This window comes from Procambarus clarkii, unplaced genomic scaffold (assembly GCF_040958095.1).
Source record: "Procambarus clarkii isolate CNS0578487 unplaced genomic scaffold, FALCON_Pclarkii_2.0 HiC_scaffold_257, whole genome shotgun sequence".
In the NCBI taxonomy this organism is placed as follows: Eukaryota; Metazoa; Arthropoda; class Malacostraca; order Decapoda; family Cambaridae; genus Procambarus; species Procambarus clarkii.
Genome location: NW_027189290.1, coordinates 197,813 through 221,114, shown reverse-complemented (window position 1 = coordinate 221,114; position 23,302 = coordinate 197,813). Strand labels below are relative to the sequence as shown.

General features: G+C 57.4%; 1 protein-coding gene across 1 annotated transcript; it reads right to left on the bottom strand.

The window, feature by feature from the left end:
- Positions 1–1,960: 1,960 nt before the first annotated feature.
- Positions 1,961–22,855, bottom strand: LOC138361202 (uncharacterized). Its single transcript, XM_069320624.1, has 3 exons — positions 22,715–22,855; positions 2,237–2,416; positions 1,961–2,120 (listed from the first exon to the last, which is right to left on the bottom strand). The coding sequence occupies exons 1-3, from the start codon at positions 22,829–22,831 to the stop codon at positions 2,013–2,015; spliced, it is 405 nt and encodes a 134-aa protein (XP_069176725.1). The 5' UTR covers positions 22,832–22,855; the 3' UTR covers positions 1,961–2,012.
- Between the last annotated feature and the right edge of the window lie 447 nt (positions 22,856–23,302).

Genomic DNA, 23,302 nt, shown 5'->3' with positions numbered 1-23,302 from the left:
ATAGTGAAGTTATGATGATATAGTGATAAAAGTCTGTCCTTAAATTACATTGGAATCAAAACACGCAGTCATGGTGACGCAAGAGTGATGGTGATGTTGTTACAGTGAACTAGAGTGGTAGCACAACACCACAGTAGTGATGGTGGTGGTACAGTGAACTAGAGTGGCAGCACAACACCACAGTAGTGATGGTGGTGGTACAGTGAACTAGAGTGGCAGCACAACACCACAGTAGTGATGGTGATGGTACAGTGAACTAGAGTGGCAACACTATAGTAGTGATGGTGATGGTACAGTGAACTAGAGTGGCAACACAACACCACAGTAGTGCTGGTGGTGGTACAGTGAACTAGAGTGGCAGCACAACACCACAGTAGTGATGGTGGTGGTACAGTGAACTAGAGTGGCAGCACAACACCACAGTAGTGATGGTGATGGTACAGTGAACTAGAGTGGCAACACTATAGTAGTGATGGTGATGGTACAGTGAACTAGAGTGGCAACACAACACCACAGTAGTGATGGTGGTGGTACAGTGAACTAGAGTGGCAGCACAACACCACAGTAGTGATGGTGGAGGTACAGTGAACTAGAGTGGCAGCACAACACCACAGTAGTGATGGTGGTGGTACAGTGAACTAGAGTGGCAGCACAACACCACAGTACTTATGGTGATGGTACAGTGAACTAGAGTGGCAGCATAACACCACAGCAGTGATAGTGATGGTACAGTGAACTAGAGTGGCAGCATAACACCACAGTAGTGATGGTGGTGGTACAGTGAACTAGAGTGGCAGCACAACACCACAGTAGTGATGGTGGTGGTACAGTGAACTAGAGTGGCAGCACAACACCACAGTAGTGATGGTGGTGGTACAGTGAACTAGAGTGGCAGCACAACACCACAGTAGTGATGGTGCTGGTACAATGAACTAGAGTGCAGCACAACACCACCGTTGTGATGGTGATGGTACAGTGAACTAGAGTGGCAGCACAACACCACAGTAGTGATGGTACAGTGAACTAGAGTGACAGACAACACCACAGTAGTGATGGTGGTGGTACAGTGAACTAGAGTGGCAGCACAACACCACAGTAGTGATGGTACAGTGAACTAGAGTGGCAGCACAACACCACAGTGATGATGGTGATGGTACAGTGAACTAGAGTGGCAGCACAACACCACAGTAGTGATGGTGTGTACAGTGAACTAGAGTGGCAGCACAACACCACAGTGATGATGGTGATGGTACAGTGAACTAGAGTGGCAGCACAAACACCACAGTAGTGATGGTGGTGGTACAGTGAACTAGAGTGGCAGCACAACACCACAGTGATGATGGTGATGGTACAGTGAACTAGAGTGGCAGCACAACACCACAGTAGTGATGGTACAGTGAACTAGAGTGGCAGCACAACACCACAGTAGTGATGGTGGTGGTACAGTGAACTAGAGATGGCAAGCACAACACCACAGTAGTGATGGTGGTGGTACAGTGAACTAGCGTGGCAGTACAACACCACAGTAGTGATGGTGATGGTACAGTGAACTAGAGTGGCAGCACAACACCACAGTAGTGATGGTGATGGTACAGTGAACTAGAGTGGCAGCACAACACCACAGTCCACCACATGTCACCTCCGTAATGTCACTGTGGTTGACATGCTGCCCTCACCACATCCAGGCCGCTCACCACATCACCGAAGACATGTGACCACAGGTACCATCCTGGCGGTCCCTGGTGGTGATGGTAGAACTGGGCACTCCGTGGGACCCCCCGGCCTCCACCTGGCCCACACAGCTCCTGCCTGGCCTGACTCCCGGTACTGCCCCTGGAGGTCAGGCAGCAGTGGGGCTCCTCCCTCACCATCATTACTCTCGTAGTCCTCCGCCCTCCACCCACTCCCCCGGCCAACCCTTGTCGCACACCTTGCCAACAGTTTAGGTGTTGCGGTAGGTGTGGCCCCGCTGGCCCGTACACAACAACACAAACTGTCTGGCCAGCGGAGTGTCAGGGGTCAGCCTGGATGGTGACCCGCCCTCTTGTTGACCCCGCCCACCCGAGGTCAAGGAACGCCAGGGTGCAGGAGGGCTCCAACACGCCCACAACCTCACTCTCCTGCAGGAAATCAAATAAATCATGCTGATAACTGTATATCAAAATGTTATCATATTAGTTATCAAAACTTAGTAAGTCAGTAATGTCAGTAAGACTAGTGGGTGTAATAAAGTTACCTGGAGGGTATGGGCGTGGGCGGGCGTGGGCTGACGCAGGAGTGGGTGGAGGTACAGCTGTCCGTCTTGTAGAATTATCCTGGCGGAGCGGCGGCCATCTTGGTCTTCCTGGACGGCCAACACCCGGCCAGCCTCCACCAGCCTCTTGACGGGCTCACTCATCCTGCGGAGGTCCTCAACCTGTGGACAGTGTCAGCCCCATTATCATCTGTTGTCAGTGTCAGCCCCATTATCACCTGTGGTCAGTGTCAGTCCCATTATCACCTGTGGTCAGTGTCAGCCCCATTATCATCTGTAGACAATGTCAGCCCCATTATCACCTTTAGTCAGTGAGAGACCCATTATCAGTCAATCACACCTACAAAATTCACCACAATCAGCACATTACACTACACATAAACTGAAGCCAGTCAAGGAAAGCACCTACTGGCAAAGGGTTGTTGCTGGACCTGTAGCTCCAGCCCCCCCCTCTACTGGCAGGGGGTTGTTGCTGGACCTGTAGATCCAGCCCCCCCCCCCTCTACTGGCAGGGGGTTGTTGCTGGACCTGTAGCTCCAGCCCCCCTCTACTGGCAGGGGGTTGGTGCTGGACCTGTAGCTCCAGCCCCCCTCTACTGGCAGGGGGTTGGTGCTGGACCTGTAGCTCCAGTCCCCCTCTACTGGCAGGGGTTGGTGTTGGACCTGTAGCTGCAGCCCCCCCCCCCCACCTCTACTGGCAGGGGGTTGGTGCTGGACCTGTAGCTCCAGCCCCCTCTACTGGCAGAGGGTTGGTGCTGGACCTGTAGCTCCAGTCCCCCTCTACTGGCAGGGGGTTGGTGCTGGACCTGTAGCTTCCAGTCCCCCTCTACTGGCAGGGAGTTGGTACTGAGCCAGTAGCCCCGCCCCCCCCCTCTACTGGCAGGAAGTTGGTGCTAGAAATGTAGCAACAGCACCCCCTCTACTGGCAGGGGGTTGATGCTGGACCTGTAGCTCCAGCCCTCTCTACTGGCAGGGGGTTGATGCTGGACCTGTAGCTCCAGCCCCCCTTCTACTGGCAGGGGGTTGGTGCTGGACCAGTAGTTCCAGACCCCCCTCTACTGGCAGGGGGTTGGTGCTGGACCTGTAGCTCCAGCCCCCCCTCTACTGGCATGGGGTTGGTGCTGGATCTGTAGCTCCAGCCCCCCTTCTACTGGCAGGGGGTTGGTGCTGGACCAGTAGTTCCAGACCCCCCTCTACTGGCAGGGGGTTGGTGCTGGACCTGTAGCTCCAGCCCCCCCTCTACTGGCATGGGGTTGGTGCTGGACCTGTAGCTCCAGCCCCCCTCTATTGGCAGGGGGTTGGTGCTGGACCCTGTAGTTCCAGCCCCCTCTACTGGCAGGTGGTTAGTGCTGGACCTGTAGCTCCAGCCCCCCTCTATTGGCAGGGGGTTGGTGCTGGACCTGTAGTTCCAGCCCCCTCTACTGGCAGGTGGTTAGTGCTGGACCTGTAGCTCCAGCCCCCCTCTAGTGGCAGGGGGTTGGTGCTGGACCTGTAGCTCCAGCACTCCTCTACTGGCAGGGGGTAGGTGGTAGGCCTGTAGCTCCAGCCCCCCTCTACTGGCAGGGGGTTGGTGCTGGACCTGTAGCTCCAGCCCCCTCTAATGGCATGGGGGGGGGGGGGGTGCTGGACCTGTAGCGCCAGCTCGCCATCATACTAGGAAGGGGGATGGTGCTGGACCTGTAGCCCCAGCCCCCTTCTAATGGCAGGGGGGTTGGTGCTGTACCTGTAGCTCCAGCCCACCTCTACTGGCAGGGGGTTAGTGCTGGACCTGTAGCTCCAGCCCCCTCTTACTGGCAGGGGGTTAGTGCTTCACCTATAGGCCTCAGCCCCCCTCTACTGGCAGGGGGTTGGTGCTGTATCTGTAGCTCCAGCCACCTCTACTTGCAGGGGTAGGTGCTGGAAATGTAGCTCCAGCCCCCCTCTACTGGCAGGGGGTTGGAGCTAGAGTCAATAGCTACAAGCTCAACCCCTCTTCTACTGGCAGGGGGTTGATGCTGGACCTGTAGCTGCACCCCCTTCTTTAGTGGCAGGGGGTAGGTCCTTGACCTGTAGCTCCAGCCCCCTCCTGAAACTGGCAGGGGGTTGATGTTGGACCTGTAGCTCCAGCTCCTCTCTACTTGCATGGGGTTGGTGCTGGACCTGTAGCTCCAGCGCCTCTCTAATGGCAGGGGGTTGATGCTGGACCTGTAGCTGCAGCACCCCCCTCTAATGACAGGGGGTAGGTCCTTGACCTGTAGCTCCAGCCCCCCTATACTGGAAGGAGGTTGGCGATTGACCTGTAGCTCCTGTCTTCCTCTACTGGCAGGGGATTGGTGCTGGACCTGTAGCTGCAGCCCCCCCTCTACTGACAGGGGGTTGGTGCTGGACCTGTAGCTCCTGTCCCCCTCTACAGGAAGGGGATTGGTGCTGGACCTGTAGCTGCAGCCCCCCTCTACTGACAGGGGGTTGATGTTGGACCTGTAGCTCCAGCCCACCTCTACTGGCAGGGGGTTGGTCCTGGACCTGTATCTCCAGCCCCCTCTACTGGCAGGGGAGGGGGGGTTGGTGCAGGAAATGTAGCTCCAGCGTCCCCCCTCTACTGGCAGGGGGTTGGTGTGGATCTGTAGCTACAGCCCCCCTTTACTGCCAGGGGGTTGGTCCTGGACCTGTATCTTCAGCCCCCCTCTACTGACAGGAGGTTGGTGCTGGAAATGTAGCTCCAGCCTCCCTCTCTACTGGCAGGGGTTGGTGCTGGATCTGTAGCTACAGCCCCTCTCTACTGGCAGGGGGTTGTCCTGGACCTGTATCTCCAGCCCCCCTCTACTGGCAGAGGGTTGGTGCTGGATCGGTAGCTATAGCCCCCCCTCTACTGGCAGGGGGTTGGTGCTGGATCGGTAGCTATAGCCCCCCCTCTACTGGCAGGGGGTTGGTCCTGGACCTGTATCTCCAGCTCCCCTCTACTGGCAGGGGGTTGGTGCTGATCGGTAGCTATAGCCCCCCTCTACTGGCAGGGGTTGGTCCTGGACCTGTATCTTCATCCCCCCTCTACTGGCAAGGGGTTGGTGCTGAAAATGTAGCTCCAGCCCACCTTTACTGGCAGGGGGATGATGCTGGACCTGTAGCTCCAGCCCCCCTCTACTGGAAGGGGGTTGGTGCTGGACCTGTAGCTCCAGCCCCCCTACTACTGGAAGGGGGTTGGTGCTGGACCAATAGCTCCCAGCCCCCCTCTTCTGGCAGGGGGGTTGGGGCTGGACCATTAGCTCCAGCCCCCCTCTACTGGCAGAGGGTTGGTGCTGGATCGGTAGCTATAGCCACCCCTCTACTGGCAGGGGGTTGGTCCTGGACCTGTATCTCCAGCTCCCCTCTACTGGCAGGGGGTTGGTGCTGGATCGGTAGCTATAGCCCCCCTTTACTGGCAGGGGGTTGGTCCTGGACCTGTATCTCCAGCCCCCTTCTACTGGCAGAGGGTTGGTGCTGGATCGGTAGCTATAGCCCCCCCTCTACTGGCAGGGGGTTGGTCTTGGAACTGTATCTCCAGCTCCCCTCTACTGGCAGGGGGTTGGTGCTGCATCGGTAGCTATAGCCCCCTTCTACTGGCAGGGGGTTGGTCCTGGACCTGTATCTCCAGCCCCCTTCTACTGGCAGAGGGTTAGTGCTGGACCTGTAGCTCCAGCCCCCTTCTACTGGCAGAGGGTTAGTGCTGGACCTGTATCTCCAGCCCCCTCTACTGGCAGGTGGTTAGTGCTGGACCTGTAGCTCCAGCCCCCTCTCTACTGGCATGGGTTTGGTGCTAGACCTGTAGCTCAAGGCCCCCTCTACTGGCAGGGGGTTGGTGATGGACCTGTAGCTCCAGCGCCCCTCTACTGGCAGGAGGATGGTGCTGGACCTGTAGCTCCAGCGCCCCTCTACTGGCAGGGGGTTGGTGGTAGGCCTGTAGCTCCAGCCCCCCTCTACTGGCAGGGGACTGGTGCTGGACCTGTAGCTCCAGCCCCCTTCAATTGCAGGGGGTTGGTGCTGGACCTGTAGCTCCAACCCCCTCTAATGGCAAGGGGGGGGGGGGGGTGCTGGACCTGTAGCTCCAGCTCGCTTCTACTGGCAGGGGGATGGTGCTGGACCTGTAGCTCCAGCCCCCCTCTACTGGAAGGGGGATGGTGCTGGACCTGTAGCCCCAGCCCCCTTCTAATGGCAGGGGGTTGGTAATGGACCTGTAGCTCCAGCCCCGCCCCCCTTCTACTGGCAGGGGGTTGGAGCTAGAAATGTAGCTCCAGCACCCCCTCTACTGGCAGGGGGGTTGATGTTGGCCCTGTAGCTCCAGGGCCCCCCCCTCTATTGGCAGGGGGTTGGTGCTGGACCTGTAGCTCCAGCCCCCCCTCTACTGGCATGGGGTTGGTGCTGGACCTGCAGCTCCAGCCCCCCTCTATTGGCAGGGGGTTGGTGCTGGACCTGTAGTTCCAGCCCCCTCTACTGGCAGGTGGTTAGTGCTGGACCTGTAGCTCCAGCCCCCCTCTATTGGCAGGGGGTTGGTGCTGGACCTGTAGTTCCAGCCCCCTCTACTGGCAGGTGGTTAGTGGCTGGACCTGTAGCTCCAGCCCCCCTCTACTGGCAGGGGGTTGGTGCTGGACCTGTAGCTCCAGCGCTCCTCTACTGGCAGGGGGTAGGTGGTAGGCCTGTAGCTCCAGCCCCTCTCTACTGGCAGGGGGTTGGTGCTGGACCTGTAGCTCCAGCCCCCTCTAATAGCATGGGGGGGGGGGTGGTGCTGGACCTGTAGCTCCAGCTCGCCTCTACTGGAAGGGGGATGATGCTGGACCTGTAGCCCCAGCCCCCTTCTAATGGCAGGGGGTTGGTGCTGTACCTGTAGCTCCAGCCCACCTCTACTGGCAGGGGGTTAGTGCTGGACCTGTAGCTCCAGCCCCCCCTACTGGCAGGGGGATAGTGCTTCACCTATAGCTCCAGCCCCCCTCTACTGGCAGGGGGTTGGTGCTGTATCTGTAGCTCCAGCCCACCTCTACTTGCAGGGGTTTGGTCCTGGACCTGTATCTCCAGCCCCCCCTCTACTGGCATGGGGTTGGTCCTGGACCTGTATCTCCAGCCCCCTCTACTGGCAGGGGGTTGGTGCTGGAAATGTAGCCTCCAGCGCCCCTCTTCTGGCAGGGAGGTTGGTGCTGGACCTATAGCTTCAGCCCTCCTATACTGGCAGGGGGTTGGTGCTGGACCTTTAGCTCCAGCCCACCTCTAACTGGCAGGGGGTTGGTGCTGGACCTGTAGCTCATGCCCACCTCTACTGGAAGGGGGTTGGTTCTGTACCTGTAGCTCCTGCCCACCTCTACTGAAGGGGGTTGGTGCTGGATCTGTAGCTCCAGCCATCCTCTACTGGCAGGGGGTTGATGCTTGACCTGTAGCTCCAGCCCCCCTCTACTGGCAGGGGGTTAGTGTTAGACATGTAGCTCCAGTCCCCCTCTACTGGCAGGGGGTTGGAGCTAGACCAATAGCTCAAACCCCTCTTCTACTGGCAGGGGGTTGATGCTGGACCTGTAGCTGCACCCCCTTCTTTAGTGGCAGGGGGTAGGTCCTTGACCTGTAGCTCCAGCCCCCTCCTGAAACTGGCAGGGGGTTGATGTTGGACCTGTAGCTCCAGCTCCTCTCTACTTGCATGGGGTTGGTGCTGGACCTGTAGCTCCAGCGCCTCTCTAATGGCCGGTGGGTTGATGCTGGACCTGTAGCTGCAGCCCCCCCTCTACTGACAGGGGGTTGGTGCTGGACCTGTAGCTCCTGTCCCCCTCTACAGGAAGGGGATTGGTGCTGGACCTGTAGCTGCAGCCCCCCCTCTACTGACAGGGGGTTGATGTTGGACCTGTAGCTCCAGCCCACCTCTACTGGCAGGGGGTTGGTCCTGGACCTGTGTCTCCAGCCCCCCTCTACTGGCAGGGGAGGGGGGGTTGGTGCAGGAAATGTAGCGCCAGCGTCCCCCCTCTACTGGCAGGGGGTTGGTGCTGGATCTGTAGCTACAGCCCCCCTTTACTGCCAGGGGGTTGGTCCTGGACCTGTATCTTCAGCCCCCCTCTACTGGCAGGAGGTTGGTGCTGGAAATGTAGCTCCAGCCTCCCTCTCTACTGGCAGGGGTTGGTGCTGGATCTGTAGCTACAGCCCCCCTCTACTGGCAGGGGGTTGGTCCTGGACCTGTAGCTCCAGACCTCGCCCTCTACTGGCAGGGGGTTGGTGCTGGATCTGTAGCTACAGCCCCCCTTTACTGCCAGGGGGTTGGTCCTGGACCTGTATCTATAGCCCCCCTCTACTGGCAGAGGGTTGGTGCTGGATCGGTAGCTATAGCCCCCCCCCTCTACTGGCAGGGGGTTGGTGCTGGATCGGTAGCTATAGCCCCCCCTCTACTGGCAGGGGGTTGGTCCTGGACCTGTATCTCCAGCTCCCCTCTACTGGCAGGGGGTTGGTGCTGGATCGGTAGCTATAGCCCCTCTCTACTGGCAGGGGGTTGGTCCTGGACCTGTATCTTTATCCCCCCTCTACTGGCAAGGGGTTGGTGCTGAAAATGTAGCTCCAGCCCACCTTTACTGGCAGGGGGATGATGCTGGACCCTGTAGCTCCAGCCCCCCCCTCTACTGGAAGGGGGTTGGTGCTAGACCAATAGCTCCAGCCCCCCCTCTTCTGGCAGAGGGGTTGGGGCTGGACCATTAGCTCCAGCCCCCTCTACTGGCAGGGGGTTGGTGCTGTACCTGTAGCTCCAGCCCACCTCTACAGGCAGGGGGTTGGTGCTGGAAATGTAGCTCCAGCCCCCCTCTACTGGCAGGGGGTTGGTCCTGGACCTGTATCTCCAGCCCCCCTCTACTGGCAGGGGGTTGGTCCTGGACCTGTATCTCCAGCCCCCTCAACTGGCAGGGGGTTGGTGCTGGAAATGTAGCTCCAGCGCCCCCTCTTCTGGCAGGGAGGTTGGTGCTGGACCTGTAGCTTCAGCCCTCCTATACTGGCAGGGGGTTGGTGCTGGACCTTTAGCTCCAGCCCACCTCTACTGGCAGGGGGTTGGTGCTGGACCTGTAGCTCATGCCCACCTCTACTGGAAGGGGTTTGGTGCTGGATCTGTAGCTCCAGCCCCCCTCTACTGGCAGGGGGTTAGTGTTAGACATGTAGCTCCAGTCCCCTTCTACTGACAGGGGGTTGGTGCTGGACCTGTAGCTCCAGCCCTCCTCTACTGGCAGGGGTTTGGTTCTGGACCTGTAGCTCCAGCCCACCTCTACTGACAGGGGGGGGGATTGGTTCTGGACCTGTAGCTCCAGCCCACCTCTACTGGCAGGGGGGGGGGGGATTGGTGCTGGACATGTAGCTCCAGCCCCCCCTCTAATGGAAGGGGGGTTGATGCTGGACGTGTAGCTCCAGCCCACCTCTACTGGCAGGGGGTTGGCGCTGGACCAGTAGCTTCAGCCCCCCTCTACTGGCAGGGGGTTGGAGTTGGACCTGTAGCCCCAGCCCCCTTCTAATGGCAGGGGGTTGGTGCTGGACCTGTAGCTCCAGCCCCCATCTACTGGCAGGGGGTTGGTGCTGGACGTGTAGCCACCCCCCCCCCCCCTCTCCTGGCCGGGGGTTGGTGCTGGACCTGTAGCTCCAGCCCCTCCTCTACTGGCAGGGGGTTGTTGCCGGACCAGTAGCTCCAGCCCCCCCCCCCTCTACTGGAAGGGGGTTGGTGCTGGACCTGTAGCTACAGCCCCCCTCTACTGTCAGGGGGTTGGAGCTGGACCTGTAGCTACAGCCCCCCCTCTCCTGGCAGGGGGTTGGTGCTGGACCTTTAGCTCCAGCCCACCTCTACTGGCAGGGGGTTGGTGCTGGACCTGTAGCTCCAGCCCCCCTCTACTGGCAGGGGGTTGGTCCTGGACCTGTATCTCCAGCCCCCTCTACTGGCAGGGGGTTGGTCCTGGACCTGTATCTCCAGCCCCCTCTACTGGCAGGGGGTTGGTGCTGGAAATGTAGCTCCAGCCCACCTCTACTGGCAGGGGGTTGGTGCTGGACCTGTATGTCCAGCCCCCCTCTACTGGCAGGGGGTTGGTCCTGGACCTGTATCTCCAGCCCCCTCTACTGGCAGGGGGTTGGTGCTGGAAATGTAGCTCCAGCGCCCCCTCTTCTGGCAGGGAGGTTGGTGCTGGACCTGTAGCTTCAGCCCTCCTATACTGGCAGGGGGTTGGTGCTGGACCTTTAGCTCCAGCCCACCTCTACTGGCAGGGGGTTGGTGCTGGACCTGTAGCTCATGCCCACCTCTACTGGAAGGGGGTTGGTTCTGTACCTGTAGCTCCTGCCCACCTCTACTGGAAGGGGGTTGGTTCTGTACCTGTAGCTCCTGCCCACCTCTACTGGAAGGGGGTTGGTGCTGGATCTGTAGCTCCAGCCCCCCTCTACTGGCAGGGGGTTGATGCTGGACCTGTAGCTCCAGCCCCCCTCTACTGGCAGGGGGTTAGTGTTAGACATGTAGCTCCAGTCCCCCTCTACTGGCAGGGGGTTGGTGCTAGACCAATAGCTCAAACCCCTCTTCTACTGGCAGGGGATTGATGCTGGACCTGTAGCTGTACCCCCTTCTTTAGTGGCAGAGGGTAGGTCCTTGACCCGTAGCTCCAGCCCCCTCCTGAAACTGGCAGGGGGTTGATGTTGGACCTGTAGCTCCAGCTCCTCTCTACTTGCATGGGGTTGGTGCTGGACCTGTAGCTCCAGCGCCTCTCTAATGGCAGGGGGTTGATGCTGGACCTGTAGCTGCAGCACCCCCCTCTAATGACAGGGGGTAGGTCCTTGACCTGTAGCTCCAGCCCCCCTATACTGGAAGGAGGTTGGCGATTGACCTGTAGCTCCTGTCTCCCTCTACTGGCAGGGGATTGGTGCTGGACCTGTAGCTCCTGTCCCCCTCTACAGGAAGGGGATTGGTGCTGGACCTGTAGCTGCAGCCCCCCCCCCCTCTACTGGCAGGGGGTTGATGTTGGACATGTAGCTCCAGCCCTCCTCTACTGGCAGAGGGGTTGGTGCTGGACCTGTAGCTCCAGCCCCCTGCCCCCTCTACTGGTAGGGGGGATGGTGCTGGATCTGTAGCTACAGCCCAGCTCTACTGGCAGGGGGTTGGTCCTGGACCTGTATCTCCAGCCCCCCTCTACTGGCAGGGGAGGGGGGGTTGGTGCAGGAAATGTTGCTCCAGCGTCCCCCTCTACTGGCAGGGGGTTGGTGCTGGATCTGTAGCTACAGCCCCCCTTTACTTCCAGGGGGTTGGTCCTGGACCTGTATCTCCAGCCCCCCTCTACTGGCAGAGGGTTGGTGCTGGATCGGTAGCTATAGCCTCCCCTCTACTGGCAGGGGGTTGGTCCTGGACCTGTATCTCCAGCTCCCCTATACTGGCAGGGGGTTGGTGCTGGATCGGTAGCTATAGCCCCCCCCCTCTACTGGCAGGGGGTTGGTTCTGGACCTGTATTTCCAGCTCCCCTCTACTGGCAGGGGGTTGGTGCTGGATCGGTAGCTATAACCCCCCCTCTACTGGCAGGGGGTTGGTCCTGGACCTGTATCTTCAGCCCCCCTCTACTGGCAAGGGGTTGGTGCTGAAAATGTAGCTCCAGCCCACCTTTACTGGCAGGGGGTTGGTGCTGAACCTGTAGCTCCATCCCCCCTCTACTGGCAGGGGGTTGGTGTTGGACCTGTAGCTCGAGGCCCCCTCTACTGGAAGGGGGTTGGTACTAGACCAATAGCTCCAGCCCCCCCTCTTCTGGCAGGGAGGTTGGGGCTGGACCAGTAGCTCCAGCCCCCTCTACTGGCAGGGGGTTGGTGCTGTACCTGTACCTCCAGCCCACCTCTACTGGCAGGAGGTTGGTGCTGGAAATGTAGCTCCAGCCCCCACTCTACTGGCAGGGGGTTGCTGCTGGACATGTAGCTCCAACCCCCCCACTACTGGCAGGGGGTTGGTGCTGGAACTGTAGCTCCAGCCCCGCATTACTGGCAGGGGGTTGATGCTGAAACTGTAGCTTCAGCCCCCTTCTACTGGCAGGGGTTGGTGCTGGACCTGTAGCTCCAGCCGTCTTCTACTGGCAGGGGTTGGTGCTGGAACTGTAGCTCCATCCCCCCTCTACTGGCAGGGGGTTGGTGCTGAACCTGTAGCCATCCCCCCTCTACTGGCAGGGGGTTGGTGCTGAACCTGTAGCTCCATCCCCCTCTACTGGCAGGGGGTTGGTGCTGAACCTGTTGCTCCATCCCCCCTCTACTGGCAGGGGGTTGGTGTTGGACCTGTAGCTCCAGCCCCCCTTTACTGGCAGGGGGTTGGTGTTGGACCTGTAGCTCCAGCCCCCTTCTACTGGCAGGGAGTTGGTGCTGGACCTGTAGCTCCAGCCCCCCTCTACTGACAGGGGATTGGTGCTGGACCTGTAGCTGCAGACCCTTCTACTGGCAGGGGGTTGGTGCTGGACCTGTAGTTCCAGCTCCCTTCTACTGACAGGGGGTTGGTGCTGGACCTGTAGCATCAGCCCCCCCTCTACTAGCAGAGTTGGTGCTAGACCTGTAGCTCCAGCCCACCTCTACTGGCAGGGGGTTGGTGCTGGACCTGAAGCTCCAGTACCCTCAACTGGCAGAGTGTTGGTGCTAGACCTGTAGCTCCAGCCCCCTCTACTGGCAGGGGGTTGGTGCTGGACCTGTAGCTCCAGCCCTCCTCAACTGGCAGGGGGGGGGTTCTGGACCTGTAGCTCCAGCCCTCTACTGGCAGGGGTTGGTGCTGGACCTGTAGCTCCAGCCCCCCTCTACTGGCAGGGGGGTTTGCTGGATATGTAGCTCCAGCCCCCCTCTACTGGCAGGGGGTTGGTGCTGGACCATGTAGCTTCAGCCCCCCTCTACTGGCAGGGGGTTGGTGCTGGATGTAGCTCCAGCCCCCTCTATGGCAGGGGGTTGGTGCTGGACCTGTAGTCAGCCCCCTCTACTGGCAGGGGGTTGGGGCTGGATGTAGCCACCCCCCCTCTACTGGCAGGGGTTGGTGCTGGACCTGTAGCTCCAGCCCCCCTCTACTGGCAGGGGGTTGGTGCTGGACTGTAGCTCCAGCCCCCTCTACTGGCAGGGGGTTGGTGCTGGACCTGTAGCTCCAGCCCCCCCTCTACTGGCAGGGGGTTGTGCGGACCTGTAGCTCCAGCCCCCCCTCTACTGGAAGGGGGTTGGTGCTGGACCTGTAGCTCCAGCCCCCCTCTACTGGCAGGGGGTTGGTGGGCTGGACCTGTAGCTACAGCCCCCCTCTCCTGGCAGGGGGTTGGTGCTGGACCTTTAGCTCAGCCCACCTACTGGCAGGGGGTTGGTGCTGGACCTGTAGCTCCAGCCCACTCTACTGGCAGGGGGGTGCTGGACCTGTAGCTCCAGCCCACCTCTACTGGCAGGGGGTTGGTGCTGGACCTGTAGCTCCAGCCCACCTCTACTGGCAGGGGGTTGGTCTGGACCTGTAGCTCCACCCACCTCTACTGGCAGGGGGTTGGTGCTGGACCTGTAGCTCCAGCCCACCTCTACTGGCAGGGGGTTGGTGCTGGACCTGTAGCTCCAGCCCACCTCTACTGGCAGGGGGTTGGTGCTGGACCTGTAGCTCCAGCCCACCTCTACTGGCAGGGGGTTGGTGCTGGACCTTTAGCTCCAGCCCACCTCTACTGGCAGGGGGTTGGTGCTGGACCTGTAGCTCCAGCCCACCTCTGCTGGCAGGGGGTTGGTGCTGGACCTTTAGCTCCAGCCCAACTCTACTGGCAGGGGTTTGGTTCAGGACCTGTAGTTCCAGCCCACTCTCTTCTGGCAGGGGGTTTGTCCTGAACCTGTAGCTCCAGCCCGCCTCTACTTGCAGGGGGTTGGTATTGGACCTGTAGCTCCACCCCCCCCCTCTCTACTGGCAGGGGGTTGGTGCTGGACGTGTTGCTTAGCCCACCTTTACTGGCAGGGAGTTGGTTCTGGACCTGAAGCTCCAGCCCCTCTGTCTCTACTGGCAGGGGGTTGGTTCTGGACCTGTAGCTCAAGCCCACATCTACTGGCAGGGGGTTGGTGCTGGACCTGTTGCTCCAGCCCCCCTCTACTGGCAGGGGGATGGGCTGGACCTGTAGCTCCAGCCCACCTTTACTGGCAGGGTATTGGTGCCGGACCTGTAGCTCCAGCCCCCCACTACTGGCAGGGTGGATGGTGCTGGACCTGTAGCCCCAGCCCCCCTCTACTGGCAGGGGGTTGGTGCTGGACCTGTAGCTTCAGCCTCCCTCTACTGGCTGGGGGTTTGTGCGGGACCTGTAGATCCAGCCCCCCCTCTACTGGCAGGGGGTTGGTGCTGGACCTGTAGCTCCAGCCCTCCTCTTCTGGCAGGAGGTTGGTGCCAGACCTGTACCTGGTGATGAGGTTCTGGGAGTTCTTCTACTCCCCAAGCCCGGCCCGAGGCCAGGCTCGACTTGTGAGAGTTTGGTCCACCAGGCTGTTGCTTGGAGCGGTCCGCAGGGCCACATACCCACCACAGCCGGAACTTCTCTTAGAAAACAGTCCAGTTTTCTCTTGAAGATGTCCACGATTGTTCCGGCAATATTTCTTATAGTCGCTGGGAGGACGTTGAACAACCGCGGACCTCTGATGTTTATACAGTGCTCTCTGATTGTGCCTATGGCACCTCTGCTCTTCACGGGTTCAATCTTGCATTTTCTTCCATATTGTTTACTCCAGTACGTTGTTATTTTACTGTGTAGATTTGGGACCTGACCCTCCAGTATTTTCCATGTGTATATTATGTGGTATCTCTCTCGTCTTCTTTCTAGTGAGTACATTTGGAGAGCTTTGAGACGATCCCAATAATTTAGGTGTTTTATGTCGTCTATGTGTGCCTTATATGTTCTCTGTATTCCCTCTAATTCAGCAATCTCTCCTGCTCTGAAAAGGGAAGTGAGTACTGAGCAGTACTCGAGACGGGACAACACAAGTGACTTCAAGAGTACAACCATTGTGATGGGATCCCTGGATTTGAAAGTTCTCGTAATCCATCCGATCATTTTTCTGGCTGACGCCTTATTTACTTGGTTATGCTCCCTAAACGTTAGATCGTCGGACATCATTATTCCCAAATCCTTGACATGCTGTTTTTCTACTATGGGAAGATTCGATTGTGTTTTGTACCCTGTATTATGTTTCAGATCCTCATTTTTTCCGAACCTGAGTACCTGAAATTTATCACTGTTAAACATCATGTTATTTTCTGCTGCCCAATTGAAAACTTTGTTGACATCTGCTTGTAGTTTTTCAATGTCTTCAGCAGAGGTAATTTTCATGCTGATTTTTGTGTCATCTGCAAAGGACGACTCGAAGCTGTGACTTGTATTTTTGTCTATATCAGATGTGAGAATAAGGAACAGTAGCGGTGCAAGAACTGTACCTTGAGGTACAGAGCTTTTAACATCGCTTGGACTCGATTTTATCTGATTGACTGTTACTCTTTGTGTTCTGTTCGACAGGAAATTGAGTATCCAGCGTCCTACTTTTCCAGTTATTCCTATTGACCTCATTTTGTGAGCTATCACCCCATGGTCAAATTTGATGAACCCCTTTGCAAAGTATAACATCAAAGTACCCCTTTACAACATCTGTATACAACATCATACAACGTATACAACGTATACAGCAGTATACAACATCTGCATTTTGCTTTTCTTCTAGAGCTTCTGGGATTTTGTCATAGAGGTTGAGAAACTGTGACAGACAAGATCTTCCCGCTCTAAATCCATGTTGTCCTGGATTGTGCAATTCATTGTTTTCCATAAAACTAGAAATTTGATTCCTAATCACTTTTTCAAACACTTTTATTATGTGTGATGTTAGTGCAACTGGCCAGTAATTTTTTGCCAAGGCTTTAATTCCCCCCCCCCTTGTGCAACGGAGCTATATCTGCAGATTTAAGTGCTGCTGGTATCTCCCCTGTATCCAGGCTCTTTCTCCATATTACGCTGTGCTCTCGCTACTGGTACTTTACATTTCTTTATGAGTATTGAATTCCATGAGTCAGGCCCAGGAGCTGAGTGCATAGGCATATTGTCAATTTCTCTTTCAAAGTCTTCCGAGTTTGTGGTAATATCCGGTATATTATCTGCAGCTTGAATGTCATTCATAAAGAAGCTGTCTGGGTCATCAACTTTCATGTTGTTTATTGGTGTGCTAAACATAGCCTCATACTGGCTTCTTAGAATTTCACTAATCTCTTTGTTATCCTCTGTGTACGTACCTTCATTTGTAATTAACGGTCCAATACTGGTCGAGGTTTTGGATTTTGATTTTGCGTATGTGAAAAAATATTTCGGATTTTTCCTTATCTCTTGTATAGCGTTCTGTTCCAATTCCATTTCCTCAGACTCATATGATCGCTTCAACGTTTGTTCTATTTCTTTGATCTCCCTGCTTAGGCTTATTTCCTTGCTTGTGATAGTTGTGTCTGCCGAAGCATTTCCGTTATTTTTCTCCTGTACAGTTGTCAGCGTTCTCTTTCTAGAGTGGTCCTCTTTCTGTCCCTCCTCACTGGCACGTGCTTCAAGCAGACCTTGTAAGCTTCAGCTGTCAGTTGAGCTATTCCCTGTGTGGAAGTTTTGTCGCTTAAGACCGTCTCCCATTGAATGGTTGCAAGGTCTACATTTATTTTTTCCCAGTCAATCCTCTTATTGTTGAAATTGAATTGATTGAATATTCCTTCTCGCTTGTTGGGTCTCTTAGACCTACTATCGTTATTTATGCTAGTTCACACTTCAATGAGCTTATGGTCTGAGTATGAAGTACTGAGATTGTTATGTCTCTGATTAGTTCATCATTGTTTGTGAATAACAAGTCTAGTGTGTTTTCGTTCCTAGTTGGTTCTGTAATCTGTTGATTGAGCGAGAATTTGTCACAGAATCTCAAAAGTTCTCTGACTTGTGGTTAGTTACTTCCCGGGTCATTCCCTGCTATGATATTTGTGTTTGCCACTCTCCATCTTAGACTCGGTAAATTGAAATCTCCGAGGAAGATAATATCTGGAGCTGGGTTTGCTAGGTTATCAAGTATGTTCTCTATCTATTGGTGCTGGACCTGTAGCTTCAGCCCCCCCACCACTGGCAGGGGGTTGGTGCTGGACCTGTAGCTCCAGACCCCCCTCTACTGGCAGGGGGTTGGTGCTGGACCTGTAGCTCCAGACCTCACCCTCTACTGGCAGGGTGTTGGTGCTGGACCTGTAGCTCCAGCCCCCTCTACTGGCAGGGGGGTGGTGCTGGACCTGTAGCACTAGCCCCCCTCTACTGGCAGGGTGTTAGTGCTGAACCTGTAGCTCTAGCCCCCTCCACTGGCAGGGAGTTGGTGCTGGACCTGTAGCTCCAGCCTCCCTCTACTGGCAGGGGGTTGGTGCTGGACCTGTAGCTCCAGCCCTCACCCTCTACTGGCAGGTGGTTTGTGCTGGACCTGTAGCTTCAGCCCCCCTCTACTGGCAGAGGGTTGGTGCTGCACCTGATGCTTCAGCACCACCCTTCTACTGGCAGGGGGTTGGTGCTGGACCTGAAGCTCCAGCCCCCCCTCTACTGGCAGGGGGTTGGTGCTGGACCTGTAGCTCCAGCCCCTTTCTACTGGCAGGGGGTTGGTCCTGTAGCTCCAGCCCCCTCTACTGGCAGGGGGTTGGTGCTGGACCTGTAGCTCCATCCCTCCTCTAATGCCAAGGGGTTGGTGCTGGACCTGTAACTCCAGCCCCCTCTACTGGCAGGGGGTTGGTGCTGGACCTGTAGGTCCAGGCCCCCCTCTACTGGCAGGAGGATTTTGCTGGACCTGTAGCTCCAGTCCACCCTCTACTGGCAGGGGGTTGGTGCTGGACCTGTAGCTCCAGCCCTCTTCTACTGGTAGGGGGTTGGTGCTGGACCTGTACGTCCAACCCCCTCTCTATTGGCAGGGGGTTGGTGCTGGACCTGTACTTCCAGCCCTCCCTCTACTGCCAGGGGGGTTGGTGCTGGACCTGTAGCTCCAGCTCCATCTAATGGCAGGGGGTTGGTGCTGGACCTGTAGCTCCAGTATCCCTCTACTGGCAGGGGGTTGGTGTTGGACCTGTAGCTCCAGCCCCCTCTACTGGCAGGGGGTTTATGCTGGACCTGTAGCTCCAGCCCTCTTCTACTGGCAGGGGGTTGGTGCTGGACCTGTAGCTCCAACCCCCCCTCTACTGGCAGGGGGGTTGGTGCTGGACCTGTAGCTTCAGCCCCCCTCTACTGGCAAGGAGTTGGTGCTGGACCTATAGCTCCATCCCTCCTCTAATGCCAAGGGGTTTGTGATGGATCTGTAGCTCCATCCACCCTCTATTGGCAGGGGGTTGGTGTTGGACCTGTAGATCCAGCTTCCCTCAACTGGCAGGGGGTTGGTGCTGGACCTGTAACTCCAGCCGCCCTCTACTGGCAGGGAGTTTGTGCTGGACCTGTAGCTTCAGCCCCCCTCTACTGGCATCAGGTTGGTGCTGGACCTGTAGTTCCAGCCTCCCTCTACTGCCAGGAAGTTGGTGCTGGACCTGTAGCTCCAGCCCACCTCTACAGGCATGGGGTTGGTGTTGGACCTGTAGCTCCAGCCCCCCTCTACTGGCAGGGGGTTGGTGTTGGACCTGTAGCTCCAGCCCCCCTCTACTGCATGGCAGAGGGTTGGTGCTGACCTGTAGCTCCAGCCCATCTCTACTGGCAGGGGGGTTAGTGCTGGACCTGTAGCTCCAGCCCCCCTCTACTGGCAGGGGGTTGGTGCTGGACCTGTAGCTCCAGCCCCTCTCTACTGGCTGGGGGGGAGGGGTTGGTGCTGGACCTGTAGCTCCAGCCCCCTTCTACTGGCAGGGGGTTGGTGCTGGATTTGTTGTTCCAGTCCCCCCTCTACTAGCAGGGGGTTGGTGCTGGACCTGTAGCTCCAGCCCCCTCTACTGGCAGGGGGTTGGTGCTGGACCTGTAGCTCCAGCCCCCTTCTACTGGCAGGGGGGTGGGGCTGGACCTGTAGCTCCAGCCCCCCCCTCTACTGGAAGGGGATTGGTCCTGGACCTGTAGCTCCAGCCCCCCCTCTACTGGCAGGGGGTTGGTGCTGGACCTGTAGCTCCAACCCCCCCCCTCTCCTGGCAGGGGGTTGGTGCTGGACCTTTAGCTTCAGCCCTGCCTCTACTGCCAGGGGGTTGGTGCTGAACCTGTAGCTCCAGCCCCCCCCCCTCTACTGGCAGGGGGTTGGTTCTGGACCTGAAGCTCCAGCCCACCACTACTGGCAGGGGTTTGGTGCTGGAAATGTACCTCCATCCCCCCTCTACTGGCAGGGGGTTGATTCTGGACCTGTACCTCCAGCCCCACCCATCTAGTGGCAGGGGGTTTGGCGTTGGACGTATAGCTCCAGACCCCATCTACGGGCAGGGGGTTGGTGCTGGACCTGAAGCTCCAGCCCTCCTCTACTAGCAGGGGGATGGTGCTGGACCTGTAGCTCCAGCCCCCCCCCCCTCTACTGGCTGGGGGTTGGTTCTGGACCTGTAGCTCCAGCCCACCTCTACTGGCAGGGGGATGGTGCATTACCTGTAGGTCCAACCCCCTCTACTGGCAGGGGATTGGTGCTGGACTAGTAGCTGCAGACCCCTTCTACTGGCAGGGGGTTGGTGCTGGATCGCTGGACCTGTAGCTCCAGCCCCACTCTACTGGCAGGGTGGATGGTGCTGGACCTGTAGCCCCAGCCCCTTTCTATTGGCAGGGGGTTGGTGCTGGACCTGTAGCTCCAGACCACCTCTATTGGCAGGGGGCTGGTGCTGCGACCTGTAGCTCCAGCCCCTCTCTACTGGCAGGGGGTTGGTGCTGGACCTGTAGCTCCAGCCTCCTATCTACTGGCTGTGGAGGTTGGTGCTGGACCTGTAGCTCCACCCCCCCCCCCTCTACTGGCAGGAGGTTGGTGTTGGACCTGTAGCTCCTGCTTACCTCTACTGGCAGGTGGAATGGTGCTGGACCTGTAGCCCCAGCCCTCTCTACTCAGGGGGTTGGTTCTGAACCTGTAGCTCTGGCCCCCCTCTACTGGCAGGGGGTTGGTGCTGGACCTGTACCTTCAGCCCCCTCTACTCAGGGGGTTGGTTCTGGACCTGTAGCTCTAGCCCCCCTCTACTGGCAGGGGGTTGGTGCTGGACCTGTAGCTCCAGCCTCACTCTACTCGCAGGGGGAGGGATGGTGCTGGACCTGTAACCCCAGCCCTCTCTACTCAGGGGGTTGATTCTGAACCTGTAGCTCTGGCCCCCCTCTACTGGCAGGGGGTTGGTGCTGGACCTGTACCTTCAGCCCCCTCTACTCAGGGGGTTGGTTCTGGACCTGTAGCTCTAGCCCCCCTCTCCTGGCAAGGGGTTGGTGCTGTACCTGTAGCTTCAGCGCCCCCTCTCCTGACAGTTGGATGGTGCTGGACCTGTAGTTCCAGCCCCCCTCAAGTGCCAGGAATTTGGTGCTAGACCTGTAGCGCCAGCCCCCTCCCCCCTCTACTGGCAGGGGGTTGGTTCTGGACCTGTAGCTCCAGTCCCCTCTCCTGGAATTTGGGAATGGTGCTGGACCTGTAACTCAAGCCCCTTTCTACTGGCAGGGGGTTGGTGCTGGACCTATAGCTCCAGCCTTCCCCCCCCCCCCGTCTACTGGCAGGGGGGGATGGTGCTGGATCTGTAGCCCCAGCCCCTTTCTACTGGCAGAGGTTTGGTGCTGGACCTGTAGCTCCAGCCTCCCCTCTCTTGGCAGAGGGTTGGTCCTGGACCTGTAGCTCTAGCCCCCCCCCCTCTACTGGCAGGGGGTTGATTCTGGGCCTGTAGCTCCAGCCCACCACTATACTGGCAGGGGGTTGGTGTGGGAAATGTAGCTCCAGCCCCCTCCTCTACTGGCAGGAGGTTGGTGCTAGACCTGTACCTTCAGCCCCCCTCTACTGGCAGGGGGTTGGTTCTGGACCTGTAGCTCCAGCCCACCTCTACTGGCAGGGGGCTGGTGCTGGACCTAAAGCTCCAGCCCCTCTCTACTGGCAGGGGGTTGGTTCTGGATCTGTAGCTTTAGCCCACCTCTACTGCATGTCAAGGATTTGGGAATAATGATGTCCGACGATGTAACGTTTAGGGAGCATAACCAAGCAAATATCGCATCAGCTAGAAAAATGATCGGATGGATTACGAGAACTTTCAAATCCAGGGATCCCATCACAATGGTTGTACTCTTCAAGTCACTTGTGTTGTTCCGTCTCGAGTACTGTTCAGTACTCAGTCCCCCCGTTTAGAGCAGGAGAGATTGCTGAAATAGAGGGAATACTGAGAACATATACGGCACGCATAGACGAGATAAAACACCTAAATTATTGGGATCGTCTCAAAGCTCTTTAAATGTACTCTCTAGAATGGAGACGAGAGAGATACCAAATAATATACACATTGAAAATACTGAAGGGTCAGGTCCAAAATGTACACAGTAAAATAACAACGTACTGGATTGAACGATATAGAAGAAAATGCATGATTGAACCAGTGAAGAGCAGGGGTGCCATAGGCACAATCAGAGAGCACTGTATAAACATCAGAGGTCAGCGCTTGTTCAACGTCCTCCCAGGGACTATAAGAAATATTGCCGGAACAACCGTGGACATCTTCAAGAGAAAACTGGACGGTTTTCTAAGAGAAGTTCCGGGTTAGCCGGGCTGTGGTGGGTATGTGGCCCTGCGGGCCGCTCCAAGCAACAGCCTGGTGGACCAGACTCTCACAAGTCGAGCCTGGCCTCGGGCCGGGCTTGGGGAGTAGAAGAACTCCCAGAACTCCATCAACCAGGTACTGGCAGGGGGTTGGTGCTGGACCTGTAGCTTCAGCCCCCCTCTACTGGCAGGAGGTTGGTGCTGGACCTGTAGCTTCAGCCCCCACCTACTGGCAGGGGAGTTGGTGCTAGACCTGTAGCTTCAGCCCCCACCTACTGGCAGGAGGGTTGGTACTGGTCCTGTAGCTCCAGCCACCCTCTACTGGCAGGAGGGTTGGTGCTGGACCTGTATCTCCAGCCCCCCCCTGTACTGGCAGGGGGTTGGTGTTGGACCTGTAATTCCAGCCCCCCTCTACTGGCAGGGAAGTTTATGCTGGCATTGTCTGGGCGTTTGTTGGCAGTTCTAAGGCTTCAGTCTCTTCGAACCCATCAGTGGTCTGTTTTGGTTCACTGTCTTCCTGAATGCTTTCCCGGTTGGTTGGTGTAGTGTCACCCACTCTTTGTGCCTCTGTGAGGGGAGCCAGGATCCCGGGTTCAATAGAGGATCACAGGTTCAATCACCATGCAGGACAGAAATGGTTCACATGCTTCCTTTCACCTGTTAGGTCTGTTCACCTACCAGTAAATATTTATCCCAGGGGTAGGAAACTATTGTAAATTATAAGTCATGGAAAGTCAGTAGTTGACCTTGGGGAACCTCGATAAACCTAAGAACAGGCTTCCTCTCCACAAAATGCAACTCAATATCTTGTGATATGACCTATGAGAGAAAATAAAAAACTTACTGTTAACTGCTTCTGGGGGATCAGTCCAGTGATTTCTTGAACTTTATTCATGATGCTGGAGGCTGAGTCTCCCAGGTGTACGGGGTCAGCTGTGGCACCTGTCTCTGTGGTCATCATCTCCAGGGCCTCCCTGATGGTCTCCTGCACCTGCCATTACCAACACAAACATTAATGGAGGAGGCTGAGTCTCCCAGGTGTACGGGGTCAGCTGTGGCACCTGTCGCTGTGGTCATCATCTCCAGGGCCTCCCTGATGGTCTCCTGCACCTGTCATTACCAACACAAATATTAATGGTGGAGGCTGAGTCTCCCAGGTGTATGGGGTCAGCTGTGGCACCTGTCTCTGTGGTCATCATCTCCAGGGCCTCCCTGATGGTCTCCTGCACCTGCCATTACCAACACAAACATTAATGGAGGAGGCTGAGTCTCCCAGGTGTACGGGGTCAGCTGTGGCACCTGTCGCTGTGGTCATCATCTCCAGGGCCTCCCTGATGGTCTCCTGCACCTGTCATTACCAACACAAACATTAATGGTGGAGGCTGAGTCTCCCAGGTGTACGGGGTCAGCTGTGGCACCTGTCTCTGTGGTC